This window comes from Mobula hypostoma, chromosome 7, assembly GCF_963921235.1.
Source record: "Mobula hypostoma chromosome 7, sMobHyp1.1, whole genome shotgun sequence".
Taxonomy (NCBI): Eukaryota; Metazoa; Chordata; class Chondrichthyes; order Myliobatiformes; family Myliobatidae; genus Mobula; species Mobula hypostoma.
Window position 1 is genome coordinate 102,351,369 of NC_086103.1, and position 25,778 is coordinate 102,377,146.

The 25,778-nt window shown below is 39.0% G+C and overlaps 1 protein-coding gene across 2 annotated transcripts in view; it reads right to left on the reverse strand.

Annotated features, from left to right (window-relative positions):
• The window catches only part of arglu1b (arginine and glutamate rich 1b), a 66,687-nt gene that overhangs the window by 20,196 nt on the left and 20,713 nt on the right, over window positions 1–25,778 (reverse strand). Inside the window, exons 2-3 of one of the 2 annotated variants that reach the window (XM_063053743.1) lie at window positions 7,602–7,827; window positions 4,243–4,326 (exon numbers count right to left, since the gene is read on the reverse strand). In XM_063053743.1, coding sequence (XP_062909813.1) covers window positions 4,243–4,326; window positions 7,602–7,827 — 310 coding nt within the window. Of the gene's footprint in view, window positions 1–4,242; window positions 4,327–4,724; window positions 7,828–25,778 lie in introns of those variants that run through there. The other variant, XR_010018671.1, reaches the window with a different exon arrangement.

The following is a 25,778-nucleotide window of genomic DNA, read 5'->3' on the forward strand; positions in this document are numbered from 1 at the left end:
TCCAGCATCTGCAGATTTCCTCATCTTTGCGTATTGTCAGATATTGTTGTGGTGTTGGAGGTTGTGTTCAAGAAAACAATGAAATACAGTGCTGCCGCCACCATTTGTTCCGGCATGTCATGACAGCGGTTTTAAAAATAGCTGGTTACCCCGTACACACCACGCCGGATATTAGGCGTTTTCAGATTTATTCACGCTGGACAGTGTTTCTGAAAATCTCTGTTTTCGGGGGAGGAAAACAGTGTGGACGTAGCCTGAGATCATAATTATGTTCACTTCAAAAGGCTATTAGGAGCCAACATGGTTTTGTGCATGAGAGATTATGTCTCACGAATCTGACTGAGATATTTGAGCTAATTAGAAAATTGATGAAGACAAATGGAACACATGGCTTACGCAGCTTTTGACAAGGTACTAAATGGTAGGCTAGTCAAGAAGGATAAGGCACAAAGAACTTGAGGAGTTTTGGCAAAATTAACCCAAAATTAGCTGTGTTTTAAGAAGCTGAGGGTAATCACAAAGAAGATACGCCAGCAGCTATGCTTCACGAGGAAACTTGGTATGTCACCAAAAACTAGCGAATTTCTATAATGGAGAGCATTCTGAATAATTGCACCACCATGGGCACAAGTCTCCCCACCATCAAAAACATCTTCAAAAGGCGATGCCTCAAGAAAGCAGCATCCATCATTGAAGGATCTTACCATCTGGAACATACCCCCGCCTCATTACTACCATCAGGGAGGAGGTACAGGAACCTGAGACACACACTCAACATGAAAAGAACAGTTTCTTCTCCTCCATCATCAGACTTCTGAACAGTCCATGAACCCATGAACATTTCTTCTCTATTCCTCTTGTGCACTATTTATTTTTTATTGTAACAGTAACTTTTTGTGCTGCACTGTACTGCTTCCACAAAAACCAATTTCACATCATATGATAATAAACCTGATTCTGATGGTGGATAGGTGGTGATGACTGAAAATCTGTGGAGTTATACACACAAGAACTTTTGCTGTTATGAACGAATTGGATGACACTTGGATGAGAATGAAGTGGGTATGATTAAGAAGTTTACAGATGACAAAAATTGATACAGATACAGAGCAAAAACAGGTGTCTCAGGATACAAGAAAAAATATGAAAGCAAGCTAGCAAACAATATCAAAATGAATAGTAAAAGCTTTTTCCAAGTATATAAAAAATAAGAGAGTGGATATACCTCTAGAAAATGAGGCTGGAGAAATATTAGCAGGGGACGAGGATATGGCAGCTGAACTAAATGAGTATTTGCATCAGTCTTCACTGTGGAAGACACAGCAATGTGCCAGATGTTGAAGGGCACATGGGAAGAGAAGTGAGTGCAGTTACTATTACAAGGGAGAAGATGCTTAAAAAGTTGGAAGACCCAAGGGTACACAAGATACCCAGACCAGATGAACTGCACCCCTACGATTCTGAAAGAGGCAGCAATAGAGATTGTGGAAGCATTAATGATCTTTCAAAAATCACTGGCACCTTGCCAGATTGCAGAGGGCTGGAAAACTGAAAATGTCACTCCGCTCTTTAAGAAAAGTGGAAGGCAGCAGAAAGGGAATTATAAATCAGTTAGCCTGACCTCAGTGGTTGGGAAGATCTTAGTGTCAATTATCAAGGATGACGTATTGGAGTACTTGGTGACACAGGACAAGATAGAACAAAGTCAGCATGGTTTCCTAAACCGAAAATCTTACCTGACGAACCTTTTGGAATTCTTTGAGATGACACGTAGGATAAAGGGATGCAGTGGATATTGTACATTTGGACTTTCAGAAGGCCTTTGACAAGGCGCCACACATGAAACTGCTTACCAAGTGAAGAGCCAATGGTATTACAGGAAAGTTACCAGCATGATAAGAGCATTAGCTGATTGGTAGGAGGTAGCGAGTGGGGATAAAAGGATCCTTTTCTGGTTGGCTGCAAGGGGATAGTGGTGTTCTGCAGGGGTTGGTGTTGGGACCACTTCTCTTATGCTGTAAATCAATGATTTAGATGATGGAGAAGATGGCTTTGTTGCCAAGTCTGCAGACGATACAAAGATTTGTAGAGGAGCAGGTAGTGTTGAGGAAACAAGTAGGCGGCAGAAGAACATAAGACATATTAGGAGAATGGACAAGAAAGCGGCAAATGAAATACAATGTTGGAAAATGCATGGTCAAGCACTTTGGTAGAAGATATAAATGTGCAGACTATTTTCTAAATGGGAAGAAAATCCAAGAATCTGAGTTGCAAAGGGATTTGGGAGTTATAAGTTATATAACTATAGGTTAACTTGCAGCTAGAGTTAGTGGTAAGGAAGGCAAATGCAATGTTTCTGTTTCCTGAGGAGACTGAGGTCCTTTAACATCTGCCGGACAATGCTGAGGATGTTCTACGAGTCTGTGATGGCCAGTGCTATCATGTTTGCTGTTGTGTGCTGGGGCAGCAGGCTGAGGGTAGCAGACAGCAACAGAATCAACAAACTCATTCGTAAGGCCAGTAATGTTGTGGGGATGGAACTGGACTCTCTGACGGTGGTGTCTGAAAAGAGGATGCTGTCTAAGTTGCATGCCATCTTGGACAATGTCTCCCATCCACTACATAATGTACTGGGTGGGCACAGGAGTACATTCAGCCAGAGACTCATTCCACCGAGATGTAACACAGAGCGTCAGAGGAAGTCATTCCTGCCTGTGGCCATCAAACTTTACAACTCCTCCCTTGGAGGGTCAGACACCCTGAGCTGATAGGCTGGTCCTGGACTTACTTCATAATTTACTGGCATAATCTACATATTACTATTTAACTATTTATGGTTTTATTACTATTTATTATTTATGGTGTAACTGTAACGAAAACCAATTTCACCCGGGATCAATAAAGTATGACTATGACTATGCTTGCATTCATTTCAAGAGGTCCAGAGTACAAGAGCAGCGATGTGTTGCTGAGGCTTTATAAGGCACTGGTGAGGCTTCACCTTGAATACTGTGAACAGTGTTGGGCTCCTCATCTAAGAAAAAGATGTGTTGGCATTGGAGAAGGTTCAGATGAGGTTCCGAAGGATAATTCTGGGAATGAAAGGGTTATCATACATGGAACGTTTGATAGATCCAGATGTGTACCTGCTGGAATTTAGAAGGATGGGGAGGGGAATTCTCATTGAAACCTTTTGAACGTTGAAAGGTCTAGACAGAGTAGATGTGTAAAGGATGTTTCCCATGGTGGGGGAGTCTAGAACAAGAGGGCACAGCCTCAGGATAGAGGGGTGTGCATTTAAAACAGAGATGTGGAGAAATTCCTTTAGTCAGAGGGTGGTGAATTTGTGGAATTTATTACCACAGGCAGCTGAGGAGGCCAGGTTGTTGGGTGTATTTAAGGCAGAGCTTGATAGGTTCTTGATTGGACACAGCATCAAAGATTACGAGGAGAAGACTGGGGAGTGAGGCTGAGGAGGGAAAAGAAATGATCAGCCATGATTGAATGGCGGAGCAGACTCAATGGGCCGAATGGCCTGTTTCTGCTACTACGAAATAGAGGACCTGGAAAGTTGGGCAAAGTGCTGACAATTTAATCCAGTACTCGTGAGGTAATATACACTAGGATATCAAATTTTGTTATGAGTTATAGAGCAAATGGTTAGAAGTTTTGGAGCAATGATATGCAAGAGGCTTTGGGATGCATGTTGATAACTCATTCCAAGTGACACAGGCTGGATAGCGTAATGAAGAAGGCATTGGTTAGACCTCACAGAGTGTTGTGTATTGTTCTAGTTGCCACATTACAGGAAGAATATGGTAGCAACAGCAAGGCATAGAAGAAATTCACCTTGAATTTGTCTGGAATAGTAACTTATAAAGACATATTAGATAGGCTAGGTTTAGATGTAGGCAGCTGAGGGAACCTTACAGAGGATTACAAATTTAAAAGGCATACACTGTCTTTTACCCAAAGCAGGAATATCTGAACTACAGAGCCACAGGTTTAAGCAAAGAGAGAGAAATTTAAGAGATCTGATGATTAACATTCCACCCCACCCCCAAAAACATCAGAAGGCAACGAAGGCCTGGAAGGAGATGTCCGAGAAGGTAGTGGACGTAGGTGGGTAAATATGATTAGTACAGACATCATGGTAGAATGGATGAGGTAGGCCAAAAGGCCCAATACCGTGTTGTGTTTCTATGATCGTATTAAATAAAGCAACCACAGATCCATACTTACCAATTTAGCCTGAGCTTCTGCTATTTTTCGATTATTTTCCTCCAATATTCGCTCAAGTTCTTCCCGTTTAGCTCGTTCTTCCTCCTAAATGAGACAATAAGATGTTAATGGAGTGAAATCATTTTAAGTCTGCACCTAGACTAGCTGCTTCTTCCCTTAGTATCCTTTCCTTCTTCCCTACACCCAAGACAGCCACTTTTATTGCCAGTCATTCTGGTGAACTATTTTGCCCCTAGTTACAATTTTTCCTGGATTATATCATATCCCCAACCCCAACCCCTCAAATGACAATGACCCACACCCTTTTTTCAGCCTTGCTGATATTACTAATTTCTTTAAACCACACATAATACAACTTCTACAGAAACTTTACCAATTACATTAAAAAATAAAAAAACAAAGTTTTTTTTTCATCAATTACAAATACCTACGTATGCTTTACCTATAACTCCATTAATCAGCATTAAAAGTTGAATATTTACTGTCTCGTCCAGTGTCCTGCAGAGTGTGCTCCTCGGCTGCCATATGCGCCAGCTTCCTCTTTAAACTGATTTGTACTGTTAGCTTGGCAACACCTGCATCAGCAGCTCAGCCAATAACAAGAAACACAACACAACGCAGGCTGAGCTGAGGAATGCAGATGTTTACGGTAAGAAGAAACAATATAAATCACCATTCCTAAGGCAAACAATTAATAAGAAAGATACATTTACTGTTAGTGAAAAATACAAGCTTTAATCCATCCTTTTGTGGAACTGAGAGCATCTTTCACAGTGGGAAGAAATGATGATTTTTTTCTGTTCTGAGAACAAGTCACACAAATAACCTTGAAGCTATTGATGATACACTAACTTTTCAAAATTAAGGCATTGCTGGCCATTAATGATCTAATAAATACTGGTTAACTAATATAGGCTTTGTCATAAAGTATCTTTTTGAAGACTTCAAAATTCTAGATTACCCTACAGACAGAATTAAACACTACCAAATAAAGTTCTTAGAACTGGATTTTCCAGAACAGAAAAATTACATTTTCAATACTGTGAATGGCCCAGGAAATTTGCCCTTTGTCTGCAGGATGACAATGTAAACATGAAGCCGAGCAAAACTATCAGAGACATGAGAAAGAAAAATGATCTTACTATGAATAGTAATGTGCTACAAGCCGATACTCATCAACCCTAGAAATTCAAATAATCTGAATACAAAGTTAGAGTAAATAATACAAAATGCTATAGCTTATGATATAATGCACTGAGTACTTCAAAAGAAAAAGCACATTGAATAAGGTACTACTGTCATGCAACTTATAATACAATACTGATCTAAAAGCATTTTATAATTTCATTAAGTTGCGATTAAATTAAACAATAAACCTCATCCCTGTATCAAATACAAATATGATATAGATTAATTCTTACTCTAAGGCAGCTGATATTCTGAAATTAATATTAATTCAACTCCAAAAAACCAACTGATGCAGTAACAGAAAAAACTAACATCTTTCACTTCATGTTAAAAACTACAGGACAAGTTCATAAATACAATATGTAAACATGAAACCACCAGTGATTGTAGCCAAAAATTATTGTAGGATTTATTTCTGAAACAATTCATTAAATCATTATGTGCAACCTAACATTACATGACAACCTAACTACTAACTAACCTCTTGAAGCCACTATGGAATTTTAAAATATAGCCATACATGGGTTGGGGATCATTTTAACTTCACCAGTGTGCTGTTTTATTGAAAATATGAAAATATGCTGGTATTGCACCAAAGTGGCAGGCTCAGTATAATCACCTTTCAACATATAACACTTGGAGAATAATACCCAGCCCTGAATTTAAAGTGACAAAATGGAGATATGAATTGTTTACATCTTTTAGAGGGTATACAAGAAAACAACTAGTGTCAGTCTCACCAAAGGGAAATCAGTAGCTACTTCAGCTTAATCATAAATCTGGGGTTTGACCTAGCTTGAGGAATGGGGATGCAAAACCAAAGGACAATCAGTTTAGGGGGGAAGGGCACGTGGACGAAGCAGGGAAACAGAAACTTGGCAATGGTGGGAAGATTATTCAAAGTTTCAAAAAAATTAGAAATGAATGAAGTCATTCTTTTTGCCAAATATTCTGAAGCAATTTTGATCTAGAAAGCAAAAATAAAAGCAAACATATTTGAAGCCACCCAGTCAATTTAACAGTAAGAAAATACGCCAGGACTTGCATTGTTGTTGATCTACACAATGATGAAAGTGAATTACTGTGTTCTTAAAAGTGATGTCATGTGGTCAAAACTATATGCAATATTAAACTTCACTTGTTAGTTTTAGTTTCTTCAAAGCAAATAATGGATAAAGCACTATTTTGTGCTACTTTGGTCTATCCTAATTCCACTCAAGAATACTAAGCAACTTACAAACTTGAAGAAAACTATATACAATGATGAAACCTATATTATTTCAAACTTAGAGTCACCAAATTGCAATTGAGACTCAGGCACTGCACTACACTACAAGACTATTTCATTTCAGAATCCAGAGGTAATGAGTGTCAGCAAACTTCAATAAATATGTAGCAATTCACTATTTCACAGGAAGATATTTTTCTGCTTTTGCTACTGTGACCACATAACACAGAATGTCCAGCTTCACATTAAAGCAGGAACTCACCAGCTGACTTGGGAGAAAAAAGTACTTATAACTATACTCAGGAGGAACGTTAAAGGCCTAGTTCCTAGAATCATTTGAATAAAATGAAGGCCAATGTCAGAAACCCCACAGAGGAAGTGTCTCTGTTGCATCTTATATAAGATGGATATGCAGCAAACATGAACCACTTGCCATACGCGAATATTGTAGATTCATCCACTTTGACCTATTACAGCAGTGGGAAAGACCAAGTCATGAAATCAAAATGGAACACAAAGTGATTACACAAATGAAGGGCAAATCATTGTCCTGTAAGAGCCTTTAAAAGAAAATCTTTTTGCATAATTAGATAATAAAGTCTGCAGCCATGGCAAAAGTTTCAATTAAATAAGTGTGAAAAGAGATTTTCAACTAGTACACTGGTACTTTGGTATTGTTTCTTCTAAAGTTCTTTAATTTAAACAGCAAATGCCATGGCACAATGCTTGTGTAGCCTAATTAAATACTACATTCAGCATCTTAGGCTCTAATGGAAGAAAAATGCAACTTAAAAAAAAACAATGTTGTGGTACTGAAGACTGCAGGAAAAGGGGTAAATGCATTCTGATTACATTTACTGATGATAACTAAGTGGTGACCATTAACTGTGACTGAAAGTTTTGCCATGGACTGTCGTTTGCTTTTCCAACGACCGAGCGTTACCTCTCTGGCTTTCTGTGCAGCAAGCTCAGCATGTCGCTGTCGCTCAAGCTCCTCCAACAGTTGTTTTTCCATAATACGCTTAGCCTCCTCCACACGTCGGAGTACCTCACGCTCAATCTCATCTTTGCGCTTCTCTAACTCTTCTTCCACACGTTTAGCTACAAGTTCCTCTACTCTTCTTGCTGTTTCTTCTTCAATCAACTTTTCTTCTATTTCCTGTTGTCGGCTTCAGGAAAGAAGGGAAACAATTAATATACAAATCTCCACAAAAAGGCAGCAGCACTATACAAAACAAATATCACAGTCCATTAGCTCACAGTAGTCTCTCTTGCTTCCCATGAATTAGAAGGCTGCAAGCTTCAACTCCTTTCAAAGTCTGGCTATATAATAAGCTCATAGTGTAGTGTGTTACAGAGGCAGCACAACATTGTTGTACATATCCCATGCCAATATGGAAGAAAAAAAATTCTGTACAATAACTTGAGGGACAGCATGGAAGCTCTTCATGGTCAGTATTCATTAATTAACAATGCTGAAATACCCTTAGTGGAAATTAATCATACAGTTTGTAGGTCTTCATGTGCTAAATGAGCCCTATCTCATAAAGTTGCCATAAAGTGTACTTCAAAAGTATTTTGCTGATTCTGAATGGTTTGGTGCGCTTCGGAGACAAAACGATCTTTAAATACAAACACTTCCTTAATTGTTGGAGCAGTCACAGTGCGAGCAGACCAGTGCTAGAGTGGTCAGGCTTTGGCTCAACAGGCTAGGACAAGGAGAGGCAGAGACTAGGATTTAAGCTTGAGAAGACAAGAGGTATGACAAGTATAGACAGGATGGTAGTTTAGGCAGTGGAGTGTTCGTCCTGTGGGATGTGGGATTTTAGAATACCCAGTCTCCCTGATGACTACATCTGCAGGAAGTGCACCCTTCAGGTCCTGAAAACCTCCAGGTAAGACTTTTACTGAGTGGTCACACCCACAGTGCAGGCTTTAAATAGATGGGTGACCAGGAGAAGTAAGGGGAATAAGAAGTCAGTACTGGGTTCCCCTGTAGCCCTTCCCCTCAGCAACAAGTATACCCCTCTGGATACTGCTGGGAGTGTTGACCAATCAGGGCACAGCAGCAGCCAGGCCAGTAGCACTGTGGTCAACTCTGAGGCTAAGCAAGGAAGGGTAAAGTTAGGCAGAGTGATAGTGATACGAGACTTGATAGTTAAGGGGAACGACAGCAAATTCTAAGGCCGCAAAAAAAATGGGGGCGAGGATGGCGTGTTGCCTCCCAGGTGTTAGGATCCAGGATGTCTCAGAGCAGCTAGAAGATTCTCAAGAGGGAGGGTGAGCAGCCACAGGTCCTGCACAGTGAGTGTAGGAAGTTAGGGAAGAGGGTGAAAAGCAGGACCTCCAAGGTACTGATCTCTGGATTACTTCGAGTACCATGTGCCAGTCAGGGCAGTTTCAGATTTTATAATCACTGGGATATCTTCTGGGGAAGGTATGGCCTGTACAGAAATGGCAGTTACACCTGAACCCAGGAGGATCAATATCATTGCACAGATTTGCTAGAGCTGTTGGGGTGGGTTTAAACTAAATTGCCGGGGGGGGTAGGTGCAATTGGTATACAAGTCAATGCATTGTGTAGTGAGTCTGTGAGGAAGGACACGCAGATGATTGGGAAGGATTGTAGTCAGTGCAATGAGCTGAAGTATAACAATTGATGGCAAAATCAAAAAGAGCAATGAATATATGACCAAAAGTGTTGCATATGAATCCAGACAGAACACAGAATAAGGTAGATTATCTTGTAATGCATTTAGTCAGATTTGATGCTGTGGGCATTGGTGGCTGGAAGACGACCATATTTAGGAGCTTAATATCCATGGATTCACCTTGTATCAAAAGGACAGACAGGAAGGCAAAGGTGGTGGCTTTGTTGGTAAAAAAAAAATCAAATCCTTAGAAAGAGTTGATATACGAGCGGAAGATGCAGAATCCTTGTGAGTAGTTAAGAATCTGTAAGGCCAATAGGCCCTGATGTGAGTTATATACAGAATCCCAAACAATATCCAGGATACAAATTACAACAGGAGATCAAAAAGGCATGTAATAAGGGCAATATTACAAGTTATGGGGTATCAATATAGTACTGTGCAGAAATCTTAAACAGCCTGGACTTTTTACATAAATATCATATCAGATGGTTTTTTGTATCCTGCATTAGTGTGTCAGTAGAAAAGAGTATTTTACAATTTATTTTCTAAACAGTTAAATGTTACGAAGAATGCTTTATATTCCCTTAAAAAAGTAACATATTAAATAATAGGCCATTTTCAAATTAAAAAAACTTGATTACTTTGTAGGTATAAAGCTCAGTGCATAATTAGGAAAAGATAAACAGGATGTTAACGATCAATGTTATAACAGTTGAATGAACTAAGCTGATTAACTGCAACAGAAATGGGTGCAGAAGGAATCAAACTTGGCGAAGAACAACCAAACTAAAAGGTGAGAATGTGGCAGATATGACATTAACTTTCAAATCACTTCTAACATAGCAACAAGACACAAGGTTGTCATGCTCAATCAACAAGGTCTCTCCCAAGCAGAAATTTCATTGCAGACAGGAGTCTCAAGATGTGCTGTCCAAGCTCTTCCGAAGAAGCACAAAGAAACGGGCAAGGTTGAGGGCCAGAAAAGCAACGGTTGGTCATGGAAACTGTGCGTAGTAGACGAGAGATGCATCAAACTGAGGTCCCTTCCAAATCAAACACTGCGATCAGCTCCGAACTCACAGAAACCATCGGAACTCAAGTACATCCCTCTAGAGTCTGCAGAAGTCTTGTCAGAAGTAGAGTTATTGCCAAAAGGCCGATCCTCCAAAGTAGAAACAAAACCAAGAGACTCATCTACAGACAAAAATGTAAGTACTGGGTGCTGAACAATGGCAACAAGTGCACTGGACTGATAAGTCAAGATCTGAAAGTTTTGGCTGAAACAGGAGGCAGCCTGTCCACAGAACAGAAGGAAAGTGCTACATGGACAAGTGTCTGCAGCCAACAATAAAGCATAGCAGAAGTTCCCTGCAGGTTTGGGGCTGCATTTCTGAAAATAGAGTTGGTGATCTGGTCCGAATTAATGGAATCGTCAATGCTAAGTACAAGCAGATTCTTATTCATCACGCAATGCCATCAGTGAGGTGCCTGATCGATATCTTGCTACAGAATGAAGTTGAGAATGACCTCAACCACACGGCCAAGGTAATAAAGAACCATCTTCAGTGAAAAGAAGAACAAGTTTTACAACAGACAGTAAGGCCTCCAGAGATTTCTGATCCCAACATCAGAGGTATTTGGGATTACCCAGAGAAACAGAAGCAAGTCAGCCAAAGCCTGCAGAAGAACTGTGGCAAGTTCTCCAAGATGCTTGGAATAAAATACAGGCGATTTTCTTTTAAAACTGCATGACAGTGTACCTCAAAGAACTGATGCAGTTTTAAAGGTCATACTAAATATTGATTTGATTTTGATTTTTTACTGTTTACTGCTCTTTATAGCAATTGTATGGATATGGATATCTGTAGAAAACATTTCATTTCATCATGTTTGAAAGCACCTTCACTTTACAGATTTTTACAGGTGCCTATGACTTTTACACAGTACTGTAGATTGGGAAAAATCAAGTTGGTGCTGGATTTGATGAAGGGAATTTGTAGAATAACAATGAGATGGATTTTTAGAGTAGCTTGTGCTTGAAACACTAAGGGAAAGGCAATTCTGGACTGGGTGTTGTGTAAGGAACGTGATATGATTAGGGAGCTTAAGGTGAACAACCTTTAGAGGCACTGATCTCAATATTTCGATATTTCTTGTAATTTACCATTTGCTCTTTTGTATTTGAACAGTTTGCTTTTTGCACAAAGGTTGTCTGTCGATCCTGTTTTTCATTGATTCCATTGTTTCTTGGATATTACTGTGTAATATCCAAGTTAATTGGACAGGGTCACTAGTACAGATGACAGCAGCATAGATTCAGGTATGATGTTCCGGCCATCACTGAATCGTGGCTGAAGGATGGTTGTAGTTGGGAGCTGAATGTCCAAGGTTACACGTTCTATTGGAGGGATAGGAAGGAAGACAGAGGAGGTGGCGAGGCTCTACTGGTAAACAAAGGCATCAAATCAGTTGAAAGATGTGACATAGGATCAGAAGATGTTGAATTCTTGTGGGTTGAGTTAAGAAATTGCAAGGGTAAAAGGACCCTAATGGCAGTTATATACAGGCCTCCCAACAGTGGCTGGGAGGTGGACCACAGATTACAACAGACAATAGAAAAGGCATGTCAAAAGGGCAAAGTTATGATAGTCATGGGAGATTTTACCCTGCAGGTCAATTGGGAAATTAAGATTAGTAATGGATCTCAAGACAGTGAATTTGGTGAATGCCTAAGAGATGACTTTTTAGAGCAGTTTGTCATTGAGCCTACTAAGGGATCAGCTATACTGAATTGGGTGTTATGTAATGAACCGGAGGCAATTAGGGAGCTTAAGGTAAAAGAACCCTTAGGAACCAACGATCACAACATGATTGAGTTCAACTTGAAAGCTCGGAAAATGCAAAGCAACGGACTTTTAACATCGCAAATCAGCCAGTTGTTTGTATGTCTCCCCTCTCGCTATGAAACAGAGACACCTCTTTTTCCCTTATTAGGGAGAGAGAGAGCCTGTAGTATGTCGAATACCAGGTGAACAAGTAGTTTTTGGGATACTGCAAGTCTGTGTCTTTATTGACGCTTTGCTGCATGCTTGAGTGCTTGGTGGGGGGGGGGCGCCAATGCTGTTTTTTGCTGGTGGGGAAGAGGGAATCATTGCTTTACTGCTGCTTATGCGTGGGGTGGGGAGCTGGGAGAGGGCTTTGAGGTTCTAACATTTAACTATCATTCATTCTTTGGGCTCTGACATTAAATATACCTTTGAAACTTGACAGGGAGAAAGTAAAGCCTGACATAGCAGTACTTCAGTGGAGTAAGGGAAATTACAGTGGTATGAAGAGAGGAGTTGGCCAAAGTAAATTGGAAGGAGCCGCTGGCAGGGATGTCAGCAGAGCAGCAATGGCGTGTGTTTCTGGAAAAAATGAGGAAGGTGCAGGACATGTGTATTCCAAAAATGAAGAAATACTCAAATGGCAAAATAGTACAACCATGGCTGACAAGGAAAGTCAAAGCTAATGTAAAAGTAAAAGACAGGGCATACAACAAAGCAAAAATTTTTGGGGAGATAGAGGATTGGGAAGTTTTTAAAAACTTACAGAGAGCAACTAAAAGAATCATTAGAAGAGAAAAGATGAAATATGAAAGCAAGCAAGCAAATAATATCAAAGTGGATAGTAAAAGCTTTTTCAAATATGTTAAAAATAAAAATGGGAGCGGATATAGGGCTGCTAGAAAATGAGGCAAGAGAAAAAATAACGGGGGTCAAGGAGATGGCAGATAAACTAAACGAGCATTTTGCATCAGTCTTCATTGTGGAAGACACTAGCAGTGTTCCAGATGTTGCAGTGTATAAACGAAGAGAAGTGGGTACAATTACTATTACAAGGGAGAAGGTACTCAAAAAGCTGAAAGACCTAAAGTAACCCGGACCAGATGAACTGCACCCTAGGGTTCTGATAGAGGTAGTGTTAAGAGCTTGTGGTGGTATTAGCAGTGATCTTTTAAAAATCACTTGACTCTGGCATGGTGCCAGAGGACTGGAAAATTGCAAATGTCACTCCGCTCTTTAGGAAAGGAGGAAGACAGCATAAAGGAAATTACAGACCAGTTAGCCTGACCTCAGTGGTTGGGAAGATGTCAGAGTCAATTGTTAAGGATGATGTTATGGAGTACTTGGTGACATAGAACAATATAGGACAAAGTCAGCATGGTATCCTTAAGGGAAAATCCTGCCTGAAGAGCCTGTTCAAATTCTTTGAGGGGAATACAAATAGGATAGGTAAAGGGGATGCAGTGGATGTTGTGTATTTGGACTTTCAGAAGGTCTTTAACAAGGTGTCACACATAAGGCTGCTGAATAAGTTAGGAGCCTGTGGTTTTATAGGAAAGTTACTAACATGGTTGGAGCACTGGCTGACTGGAAGGAGTCAGTAAGTGGGAATAAAAGGATCCTTGTCTGGTTGGCTGCCAGTGACTAGCGGTGTTCCACAGGAGTCAGTGTTTGGACCACTTCTTTTTATGCTGTAAAAAAATTATTTAGATGGAATAGATGGCTTTGTTGCCAAGTTTGCAGATGATACGAAGATTAGTGAAGGGGCAGGTAGTGTTGAGGAAACAGGTAGGATGCAGGAGGACCTAGACAAATTAGGAGAATGGGCAAGAAACTTGCAAATGAACTAAATGTTGGAAAATGCATGGTCATGCACTTAGGTAGGAGAAATAAATGTGCAGATTATTTTCTAAACAGGGAGAAAATCCAAAAATCTGAAGTGCAAAGGGTCTTGGGAGTCCTTGTGCAGAACACCTTGAAGGTTAACTTGCAGGTTGAGACAGTGGTGAGGAAGGCAAATACAATGTTAGCATTCATTTCAAGAGGTCTAGAATACAAGAGCAGGGTGTGATGCTGAGGCCTTATAAGGCACTGATGAGGCCTCACTTGGAGTACTGCGAACAGTTTTGGGCTCTTCATCTTAGAAAAAATGTGCTGGCATCGGAGAGGGTCCAGAGGAGGTTCACAAGGATGATTCCAGGAATGAAAGGGTTATCATATGAGGAACGTTTGATGGCTCTCGGTCTGAACTTGCATGAATTTAGAAGCATGAGGGGGGGAATGTTGAAAGGCCTACACAGAGTAGATGTGGTAAGGATGATACCCCATCTAGAACAAGAGGGCACAGCCTCAGGATAAGGGCGTACATTCAAAGCAGAGATACAGAGAAATTTCTTTAGCTAGAAGGTGGCGAATTTGTGGAATCTGTTGCCACATGCAGCTGTGAAGGCCAGGTCGCTGGGTGTATTTAAGGCAGAGATTGATAGGTTCTTGACTGGACATGGCATCAAAGGTTACGGGAAGAAGGCCGGGCAATGTGCCTGAGAATAACATGAGCTGCTTTAATGACTATCGCCCGGTAGCACTCACATCAACAGTGATGAAATGCTTTGAGAGGTTGGTCACAACTAGGCTGAACTCCTGCCTCAGCAAGGACCTGGACCCATTGCAATTTGCTCATCGCCACAAAAGGTCAATAGCGGATTCAATCTACAATGGCTCTTCACAAGGCTTTAGACCACCTGGACAACACAAACACCTATGTCAGGATGCTGTTCATAGACTGTAGCTCAGCATTTAATACCATCATTCGCACAATTCTGATTGAGAAGTTGCAGAATCTGGGTCTCTGTACCTCCCTCTGAAATTGGATCGTTGACTTCCTAACCAGAAGACCACAATTCGTGCGGATTGATGATAACATCTCCTCCTCACTGATGAGCAACACTGGTGCACCTCAGGGGTTTGTGCTTATCCCGCTGTTCTACCCTATATATACCCGTAACTGTGTGGCTAGACATAGCTCAAATACCATCTATAAATTTGCTGATATAACCATTGTTGGTAGAATCTCAGGTGGTGACGAGAGGGCGTACAGGAGAGAGCTATGCCAACTAGTGGAGTGGTGTCACAGCAACCACTTGCACTCAACGTTAGTTAAGACGAAGGAACACACACCAATCCTCATAGAGTGATCAGAAAGTGGAGACAGTCAGCAGCTTCAAGTTCCTGGGTGTCAAGATCTCTGAGGATCTGACCTGGTCCCAACATAGCGATGCAGTTATAAAGAAGGCAAGACAGTGGCTATACTTCATTAGGAGTTTGAAGAGATTATGTCAAAAAATACACTCAAAGACTTCTATAGATGTACCGTGGAGAGCATTCTGACAGGTTGCATCACTGTCTGGTATTGGGGGTTGGGGGCTACTGCACAGCACTGAAAGCTGTAGTGGGTTGTAAAATTAGTCAGCTCCATCTTGGGTACTAGCCTACAAAGTACTCAGGACATCTTCAAGGAGCGGTGTCTCAGAAAGGCAGCGTCCATTGTTAAGGACCTCCAGCAGCCAGGACATGCCCTTTTCTCACTGTTCCCATCAGGTAGGAGGTACAGAAGCCTGAAGACACACAGTCAGCAATTCAGAAAAAGCTTTTCCCCCTCTGCCATCTGATTCCTAACTGGACATTGACATTGGACACCGAACCCTTGGACACTACCTCACTCCTTATATATATTATTTCTGATTTTTAATTTATTCAATACACGTATACTGTAATTGATTTACTTTTTTTTTGTTTTTTTATATTATGTATTGTATTAAACTGCTGCTGTCAAGTTAACAAATTTCACGACACATGCCAGTCATAATAAACCTGATTCTGAAATGGGGTTGAGTAGGAGAGGAAAAAATGAAAAGCTATGATTGAATGGCAGAGCAGACTCGATGGGCCAAATGGCCTAATTCTCCTCCTATGTCTTATGATCTCATGCTCTAACAACAATGTCTGGAGGTTCTGGGGCAATTTAGAAGGCGCAAAATAGATAAGCAGAAAAGATGAAGCAACCTAAATGGTGATTGGGCCAACTGAGGCTGAAAAGGGAAGTTGAGACAGCATAAAAGCAAAAATTAGTAGAAAGTTCGAGGATTGGGAAGCATTTAAAAACCGACAGAAAGAAACTTAAAAAACCTTAAGGAGAGAAAAGATGAAATATGGAGGTAAACTGGCCAATAATATAAAAGATGCCAAAAATCTTATCAGATATAGAAAGAATAAAAAAAAGAGGCTGAAGTGTATATTGGACCACTGGAAAATGATGATGGATATGTAATAATGAAGGACAAAGAAATGGCAGACCAGTAAGTACTTTGCGTCAGTATTCACCATGGAAGACACCAGCAGTATGTCAAAATTCAGGAGCGTCAGGGAACAGTAGTGAGCATAGTTACTATTACCAAGGACAAGATCCTTGGGAAGCTGAAAGGTCTGAAAATTACCTGGACCAGATGGACTACATTACAGGATTCTGAAAGAGGGAGCAGAAGAGATTGTGAAGACATTAGTAATTAACTTTCAAGAACGACAAGATTCTGGAATGGTTCTGGAGGAATGCAAAATTGCAAATGTTACTCCACTCTTTAAGAAGGGAGAGAGGCCGAAGAAAGAAAATTATAGGCTAGTTAACTTGACTTCTGTGGTCGGGAAGATCTTGGAGTCCATTATTAAGGATGAGGTTTTCAGGTACTTGGAGGATTATGATAAAGTCGGCCAATAATATAAAAGAAGATACCAAAAATCCTATCAAGTTAGCAGGGATTCCTTCAGAGAAAATGCTACCTGACAAATTTGTTGGAATTCTTTGAGGAAATAACAGGCAGGATAGTCAAAGGAGAGTCAATGGGTGTTGTTTATATCAGGGGTTCCCAACCTGGGGCCCATGGACCCCTTGCTTAATGGTATTGGACAATGGCATAAAAAAAAGTTGGGAACTCCTGATTTAGATTTTCAAAAGACTTTGACAAAGTGCTGCATATGAGGCTGTTAAACAGGCTAAGAGCCATGTTTCTACAGGAAAGATACTAGCATGGAGAGAAGACTGGCTGACTGGCAGGAGGCAAAGAGCCAAAATAAAGGGGACCTACCCTGGTTGGTTGTTGGTAATATAATGGTGTTTCGCAGGAGTCGGGGTTGGGACCACTTCTTTAGACATTAAATGTCAACAACTTAGATAATGGAATTGATGGCTTTGTACCTGGTTTGCAGACAATACAAAGATAGCTGGAGAAGCAAGTAGTGATTAAGAAGCAGGAATCTGCAGAAGAACTTCAGACAGACTGGGAGAAAGGGCAAAGAACTGGCCAATGGAACAGTGTAGGAAAATGTATGGCCATGCACTATGGAAGAAGGAATAAAGGAATGGACTATTTTCTAAGTGGGGAGAAAATTAAAAATTCAGAGGTGCAAAGGGGTTTGGGAGTCCTTGTGCAAGATTCCCTAAAGGTTAACTCATAGACTGAGAAAGCAGTGAGGAAGGCAAATGCAATCTTGGCATTCATTTTGAGAGGACTAGAATATAAGAGCAAAGATCTAATGTTGAGGCTTAATAAGACGAATTTGGAGTATTGTGGGCAATTTTGGAGCCCTTACCTAAGAAAAAGGTGCTAGCATTGAAGAAAGTCCAGAGGAGGTTCAAGAGAATAATTCTGTGTATGCAAGTGTTAATGTATGAGGAGCATTTGACGTCTCTAGGCCTGTACTCATAAGAGTTTAGAAAAATGAGGGGGGAGATCTCACTGAAACCTGTTGAAAATTGGAAGACCTTGATAGAGTGGATGTGGAGAAAATGTTTCCCATAGTGGATGAGTCTACGACCAGAGGGCACAGACTCAAAATAGAGAGACACCCATTTAGACAGAGGTGAAATTTCTTAGTCAGAGGGTGCTGAATCCCTGTAATTCATTGCTACGTTCAGGTGTGGAGGCCAGGCCTTTGGGTGTATTTAAGGCTGCGGGTGACAGGAGCTTGATTAGTCGGAGTGTCAAAGGTTATGGGGGAAGGCAGGAGAATGGGGTTCAGAGTAATAATAAGTCAGCCATTATGATAATAATAATAATAATAATAATAAATCAGTCTATGGCTATGTCTTACGGTTTTAATGCTACTTCTCAATACTATGCTTTTATACCAGTTACTTTTTTCAGCACAAATGTCATAAGGAAATCACATATGGACTTCACTATGCACCCATTGGTGTCAATGAAAACTGAGCTGAAGTTTGCGGAGCAAAAACATGTTTTCATCCCCAAACTGTTGTTGTAGGGAAAAGAATAGGGAAGGCTAGTAAATAATAAATAGTGTTGCGGATTGTGGTAATATGGTAACAGGGAACCATAGCCATATCCTAGAAGTAGAGACATGGAATGTTAAGGTTCACGAGTTTTGGAAATTATGTTACAGCATCCATCTATTATAATAGAAAACTGAATTTACCGTTAGACCTGTGGACAATTATATTACTCTGTAATCAGGACCTAGTCCATTACCTAATTAAATCTTGCTGTAGCCACTATTCTGTTATCAAAATGTAGTTTTACTGGTAATCTCATCAAATGAAAATGTAAAAGTTCTATCAAATTCATGCTTAGGTAGATCAGCTTTGACTGGCCTCCTGGTGCACAACAGTTTTTAAATAAATCACCAGTATTTCAAACACCAACACAGTTTGGATCTTTCAGTTTACTCCTACAAAACTCAAAAACAAGCTCTGAAGACGGAGTTCCTAAATGGAATGAGTGTACGACAAAAGTAGCAGAGGACTTGTATCTGCAAGGTCAGTGAAGTCTCATCAGTACAGTACCTTTTGTAACTTCCTCCAATCTTACAATTTTTGTTCCAATACTGATGAGCAACCTAAGCAACCCAAGTTCAGTTGTTCCACCACTTTACATCGTGAGATCCCAAGCTTTGAAATTTCCTCCCATATCTTCTGTATCATGTGGTATCTTCCATATCTTCCCTCCCATTTCTGCTTCCTTTAACCAAGACATTAGCCCTAACAAGGCATTTTAATGATAATGATAATAACCCATGAAAAGCCTAGATACAAATTGTTCTAAATATATTAATGTATATGGTATATTTTCATTTGCATTAAGTGCAACCTAACCACATCCTTCGAACTCTCTCTTTCAAGTATACAAGGTAAAACATTATCTATTCTGCAGGCAAATCACATCCACATCAAGTCTCATCAAACCCAACAGAACCTGCCTACAGATGCAAAATCTGCACCTTTATCAGACTCATGTATGATGATATTTTGCTTCAATCAGCAAGAATAAACCACATGATTCAATCATGAATTACTCTTATCTCAACATCAGTACCTTTTCATTCCTCACTTCATTTTAGGTTTGCTATAATCTTGTCGAACTGGCTTTAGTTGTATGCTAGTACTGAACACTGCCCAACACCTTCATTTTCTCTCACCAACTACATACATTTGAATTCTAATCTTTTCATCACCAGATTAGAGCCCAGAATTATACTCATTTTAAAGCACCAACTACCGGCTCAGAAAACTAGCGGAATGATAGGTTATCTTATTCAATGATGTATAAAGGCTTGTTAGAATAAGCATTCTGTTAACGAAATCGACATTTGCAGAAAACTTCCTTACTTCACAATGCCTGCAAGGAACATGTTTCACAGCTCGAGGAAATCTGCAGATACTGGGATTTCAAGCAACACACATAAAAGTTGCTGCCTGACCTGTTGCGTTTACCAGCAACTTTTATGTTTCACAGCTTCCATGGTAACATTCAGTCCCACACAAAGTTCTGACATATGCAAAATGGTCATTTACTGTATCAAGCCCACTTCACATGAATCAGCAATCAGATCAAAGGAAATAGCTATATTAACTATGTTCCTGTTGCTAGAGTATCCAGAATTCATATTTTGAATTTGTTATTATCTGACAAGATAAGACTTCATTCAGGGTACAGTTGTACTTGACAAAATTGCAGCAAAATAGTTATTTTGTGAACCATTACAGAGATTAGGGTCTGTATACAACCTCGAGAGCTCGTTTAATTATAAACACACACACCCCCAAGCAAACAGCCATAATTTAAAACCTTAAGTGGAAAAGACAAGAGGGCCAGATATTTCCTTGCAAAAAGCAAGATTGGACATCTAAAAATTAACAAATACATCTAAATGGGGAGATATGATATGGATCTCAGTTAAAGGATATACTGAAAAAATTTAAAACTGAAAAACACAGAACTTTTATTCTTTGAATCCTTTTTAAGAGCATCAGACAGTTCAGCAGGGGAACAGACCTTTCAGCCCACCATGTCTACACTAACCATGACTGCAACCTAAATTTATCACATCTACTTGCACACGATCAATCTCTCTATTCCATGCCTTGTCTGTCTAAATGCCTTTTAAAAGTTGCAATCGTAAATGTTTCTACCACCTCCCCTAGATATATGTTCCAGGCAACTACGAGTCTGTGTTAAAAAAAAAACCTGTCTTGCATCTCCTTTAAACCTTATTCCACACACTTAAAACCCTCTGGTGTTTTAGCTTTCCACTGCGGGAAAAATACTAAGAGGGTGAAGATATGTAATGGGTAAAATAGTCTGAAATATACTTTTCAAAAATTACAAAATGGTAAAGAAATAATTTGGCATAAATTAGATGCACACAAAACAATTAACAAATTTAATTGTATATTTAGTTTTTTTTCAAGTTTACCTTGAAGAAGAAGAATGGACTTCATAGTAATTTTTTTAATTTTAAAAATAATTCTCAGAGCAGTAGCAACCCAAGAAAAGTTGGCTAATTAGTAGATAATTGAATAAATTAGGCATCATTGACAGTCATTCAAGGAGACCTTGGAGAACATAATACAAACACTTTGACAAAAGAAAAACTGAGGACCTGCCATTCATAACTCCACCAGGGCTGTGAAAGGAAAGTAGGGTACAGGACATGCAACCCCATCCCATTAAAAAAAAACGGTGCCACAGAAACATTAACAGAAGCTCCAAAGACCTCACCTCTAGGAGAGGAAGAACCACTGAAGATGAGCTACACCTAGGGACAATATGAAATGGTGAGCTGCTATTGGCTGCCGATGCTGCAGTTTGGGTAAGTGGCCACTATTCATGTTTGATCAAAGTAATAAGAGTGTTACATTTAAAGAAAAAGCATAATGTAGAGCTGGTAGAGAATCTTATGAAAAAGCAAATGAATACAAACAATAATGAACCAAAAAAAAGAATATGATAAATCTAGTCAAAAATTTAAGTTTCTATACATTTTAACAAAATTAAAGCAGGTATAGTAATCCAATCACAAACAAGAGAAAATCTGCAGATGCTGGAAATCCAAACAACACACACAAAATGCTGGAGGAACTCAGCAGGCTAGGTAACAACTATGGAAAAGAGTACAGTCGACATCTCAGCTCAAAACATCGACTGTACCCTTTTACGTAGATGGTGCCTGGTATTCTATATAAAGTGAATTTTAAAAATTCAAAATCAAAAATAATGAGATAATGTAAACAGATGTTTTATGTCTTTATGACCAAGAAAACAAGCAACACTCTAGAAAAAGTTGCAAATCAAGAATTGGAAGAGAGAAACTCAGAAATCATCACCATTGAAGCAGTACCAAGGTAACTGCCAGATCTACATGCCCATAGATCCTGATGTATTTTACATTAGGGATTAATACTACCTTAAAAATAGCCATGAGATAGAAGATTAGGTTTTAATTTCCTGTAATTGGGAAAGGTTCCATTAATTTAGAAAATAGAAAATGTGACTACTCAAAAGTGGAGACAAAAAAAAACTATAGGGCATTAAATTTAACATCTGACGTTGGGAAAATTAAGAAGTTATTAGTGTAAACTTTATTGCAGGGTGTATTGTTGATTTCAAGGTGAAATCAGCCAAGTTCAACACAGACTTGTAGTTATGTTTATTGGATATCTTTGAAGTAACATGTTCTGTGAATAAAGAGTTGGTGGATGTTTCAGATTTAGTTTCTAGAAGGCATCTGGTAAGACACCACATTAAGTGATAAAACACAGAACAGTACAGCCAGTATTGCCCTAGGGACATGATGTTGTGACAACCTTTTTACTTCACTATCAAATTGACACTTCCCTCCTATACTGGCTATCACCCTCCATTTTCCCTTCATCCAAGTACCTGTCTGGTTCCTTAAGGTTGTTACAGTGGGGTGGCTGTGGGGATAAGCTCCTACTACCACTTAAATGCTCCCAGTAGCATGAGTCTCAAATAGCCTCTGACAACCAAGTCCAGCTCCTGGCCTTCACATGTGGCTCAGTTACTAACCCCAGTGGAATCATTTCTACTGACAGGAGAAGGAGCAAAGGCAGGTTCCTGGAGTCTTAAAACCAGCTGCTTTGGGCAGATGTATCTCATCAGTTGTGACTGACAGCTGTTCTAGAAGGAAAACTATAATCTCAAACCTCTGCTGCTTTATGGCTATACCCACTCACAAGGAAGGCTTTGAAGGCAAACCCTGAGGAAAAGTCCTACATTGAGTTCAATGCTGACTGGCAACTCCTGCGACTCTGCTGATGCTGTACCACTCTATGCCTTTCCTTTGAACTCATCAGCTGCATGGAGAGGGGAAGGCTGCTTTTTACATCCATGGTCCACCGCAAACCAACGGAGAGCCTCAGTGTACCTATCTAAAAGTGTTGAATGTCCCTAATGCATCAGCCTCTACCACCAGCCTTAGTAGTGTCTTCCAGGTACTAAGCACTCTTGATATTTAAAAAAAATGGGAAAAGTAAAGCTCATAGTGCCGGAGTTACAGGACTGCCAAAGGGTCTCGGCCCAAAACATCAACTGTACTCTTTTCCATAGATGCTGCCTGGGCTGCTGAGTTCCTCCAGTATTTTGTGTGTGTTGCTTGGATTTCCAACATTTGCAGATACGTTAATTCGATTCAGTAATGTGAGAAGAATCTTCATTTTCACGAGAAAAAGTGTCTTAGTGCAAGATTTACAAACAGAAGGTATGCAAGTACAACAAATAATTAGGAAAACCAATAGAATGCTATCATTTATCAGTCAGGAAATGAATTTCCTTTTTAAATCTTTTTATTAATTTTTCAAAATTATAAACTCAATAACAAAGTTGGTACAAAGAGATTGGAAAAATGTTCATCAGCATATATAAAATGAATTTTAAGTAACATAGATATAAAAGACTTCCAAACTCATAATGAGATTAAACATTAAAAAAGAAATAAAAAGAAAAAAATACATAAACAAAAAAAAACCCAAAAGAAAAAGAGAAAAACAAACCCCAAGAGAAAAAAAACAAAACAGGGCTAGACCAACAGCTTATATCGGACATGTTCAATAATGTCGTTAACTTTGCTCCTCTCATCATATAATTTAAGTTTAGAAAAAAGATTCGGAAAGGTCAGATTACATCATATGAAAATGCTGCATAAAAAGTTTCCAAGTTTCTTCAAATTTAACCGAAGGGTCAAAAATATCACTTCTAATTTTTTCTAAATTTAAACTTAATATGGTTTGAGAAAACCATTGGAATGTAGTTGGAGGATTAGTTTCCTTCCAGTTCAACAAAATAGATCTTCTCGCCATTAAAGTAACAAAAGCTATCATTCGACAGACAGAAGACAAAGATCTATGTTCTACCATTGGCAATCCAAAGATAGGATGGGGTTTTAAATCGAAGCATAGAACTGTTGAAGTAATATCAAAAATGTCTTTCCAATATTTTTCCAAAAGAGGACAGGACCAAAACACGAGTTAAAGAAGCCACTTCAGAGTGACATCTATCACAAGTAGGGTTTATATGGGAATAAAAATGAGCTAATTTATCTTTGGACATATGAGCTCTGTGTACTACTTTAAATTGTATTAAAGTAGGTTTAGCACATATAGAAGAAGTACTAACTAATTGAAAAATTTTATCCCATTTCTCTGTAGGTAGGGAAAGTTGAAGTTCCCTTTCCCATTCATTTTTAATTTTATCAGATAGATCTGGCTGTAATTTCATATCATAAATTATTGCTATTAATCCCTTCTGCAAAGGATTAAAACCTAAAATTTTATCAAGAATGCCAGAAGGATTGAAAGTCGGAAAGGTAGGCAACGTAATATTTAAAAAATTGCTTACTCATATCTAAAAAAATGGGATCTAAGCAAATCAAATTTCTCAGATAACTGCTCAAAAGACATAAAGCAGTTATCCAAAAATAAATCACGAAAACATATTATGCCTTTCGTTTTCCATATCAAAAAGGCTTGGTCCATTACCGAAGGTTGGGAAAAAAAATTAGATATAATAGGACTTGATAACATAAATTCATTCAGGCCAAAAAATTTACCAAATTGAAACCATATTCGCAATGTATGTTTAACTATAGGGTTGAAAATTTGTTTATTCAATTTAGATAGTGCAAAAGGCAATGAAGTTCCTAAAATGGAGGCTAAAGAAAACCCTTGTACAGAATGGCCTTCAAGGTTTACCCAATGTGGGCTTGGAGTTATATTCCAATCTTGTCCAAAATATTAAGTATCCGATATTAATTGCCCAGTAGTAAAATCTTAGGACAGGCAATGCCAAACCACCCTCTTTCTTAGATTTCTGTAAGTATCTTTTACTTAATCTGGGATTTCTATTTTGCCATATATAAGAAGAAATTTTAGAGTCAATAATATCAAAAAAAGATTTAGGAATAAAAATCGGTATCGCTTGAAATAAATATAAAAATTTGGGTAAAATAATCATTTTAAAAGCATTAATACGGCCAATGATAGAGACAAAGGAGACCATTTAGTAATCGGTTGTTTAACCTGATTAATTAATGGTAAAAGGGTGAAATTGAATAGATCCTTATGTCTCTTAGTAATTTTAACTCCCAAATAAGTAAAATAATCAGTAATCAGTCTAAATGGAGAAATTCTATAAATAGGAACCTGCATATTTAATGGAAAGAGTTCACTCTTACTTAGGTTCAGTTTATAACCAGAAAAGCTACTAAACTGAGCAAGTAAAGTTAATACTGCCGGAATAGATTTTCCTGGGTTAGAAATATATAACAGTAGATCATCTGCATATAGTGATAATTTATGAGTCTCATTTCCACGGGTAATAGCAAATATATTAGGGGAGTCACAAATGGCAATAGCTAGCGGTTCCAAAGCAACATCAAATAGTAGTGGACTAAGAGGGCAACCCTGCCTAGTACCACGGAATAAATGAAAAAAAAAGGGATCTTTGGTTGTTAGTAAATACTGAGGCCAAAGGGGTAAAATATATCAGTTTAATCCAGGAAATGAATATCGGACTAAAATTAAATTTCTCAAGGGTATTGAATAAATATACCCATTCAACTCTATCAAAAGCTTTTTCAGCATCCAATGAAATGACACATTCTGGAATTTTGGGTGAAGGCATATAAACGATATTCAATAATCTAATATTAAAAAAAGTAACGATTTTTAATAAATCCAGTTTGATCAGCAGAAATAATTTGGGGTAATACATTCTCCAATCTCGTTGCCAATATTTTAGAAAAATTTTAGAATCGACATTCAGCAGCGATATAGGC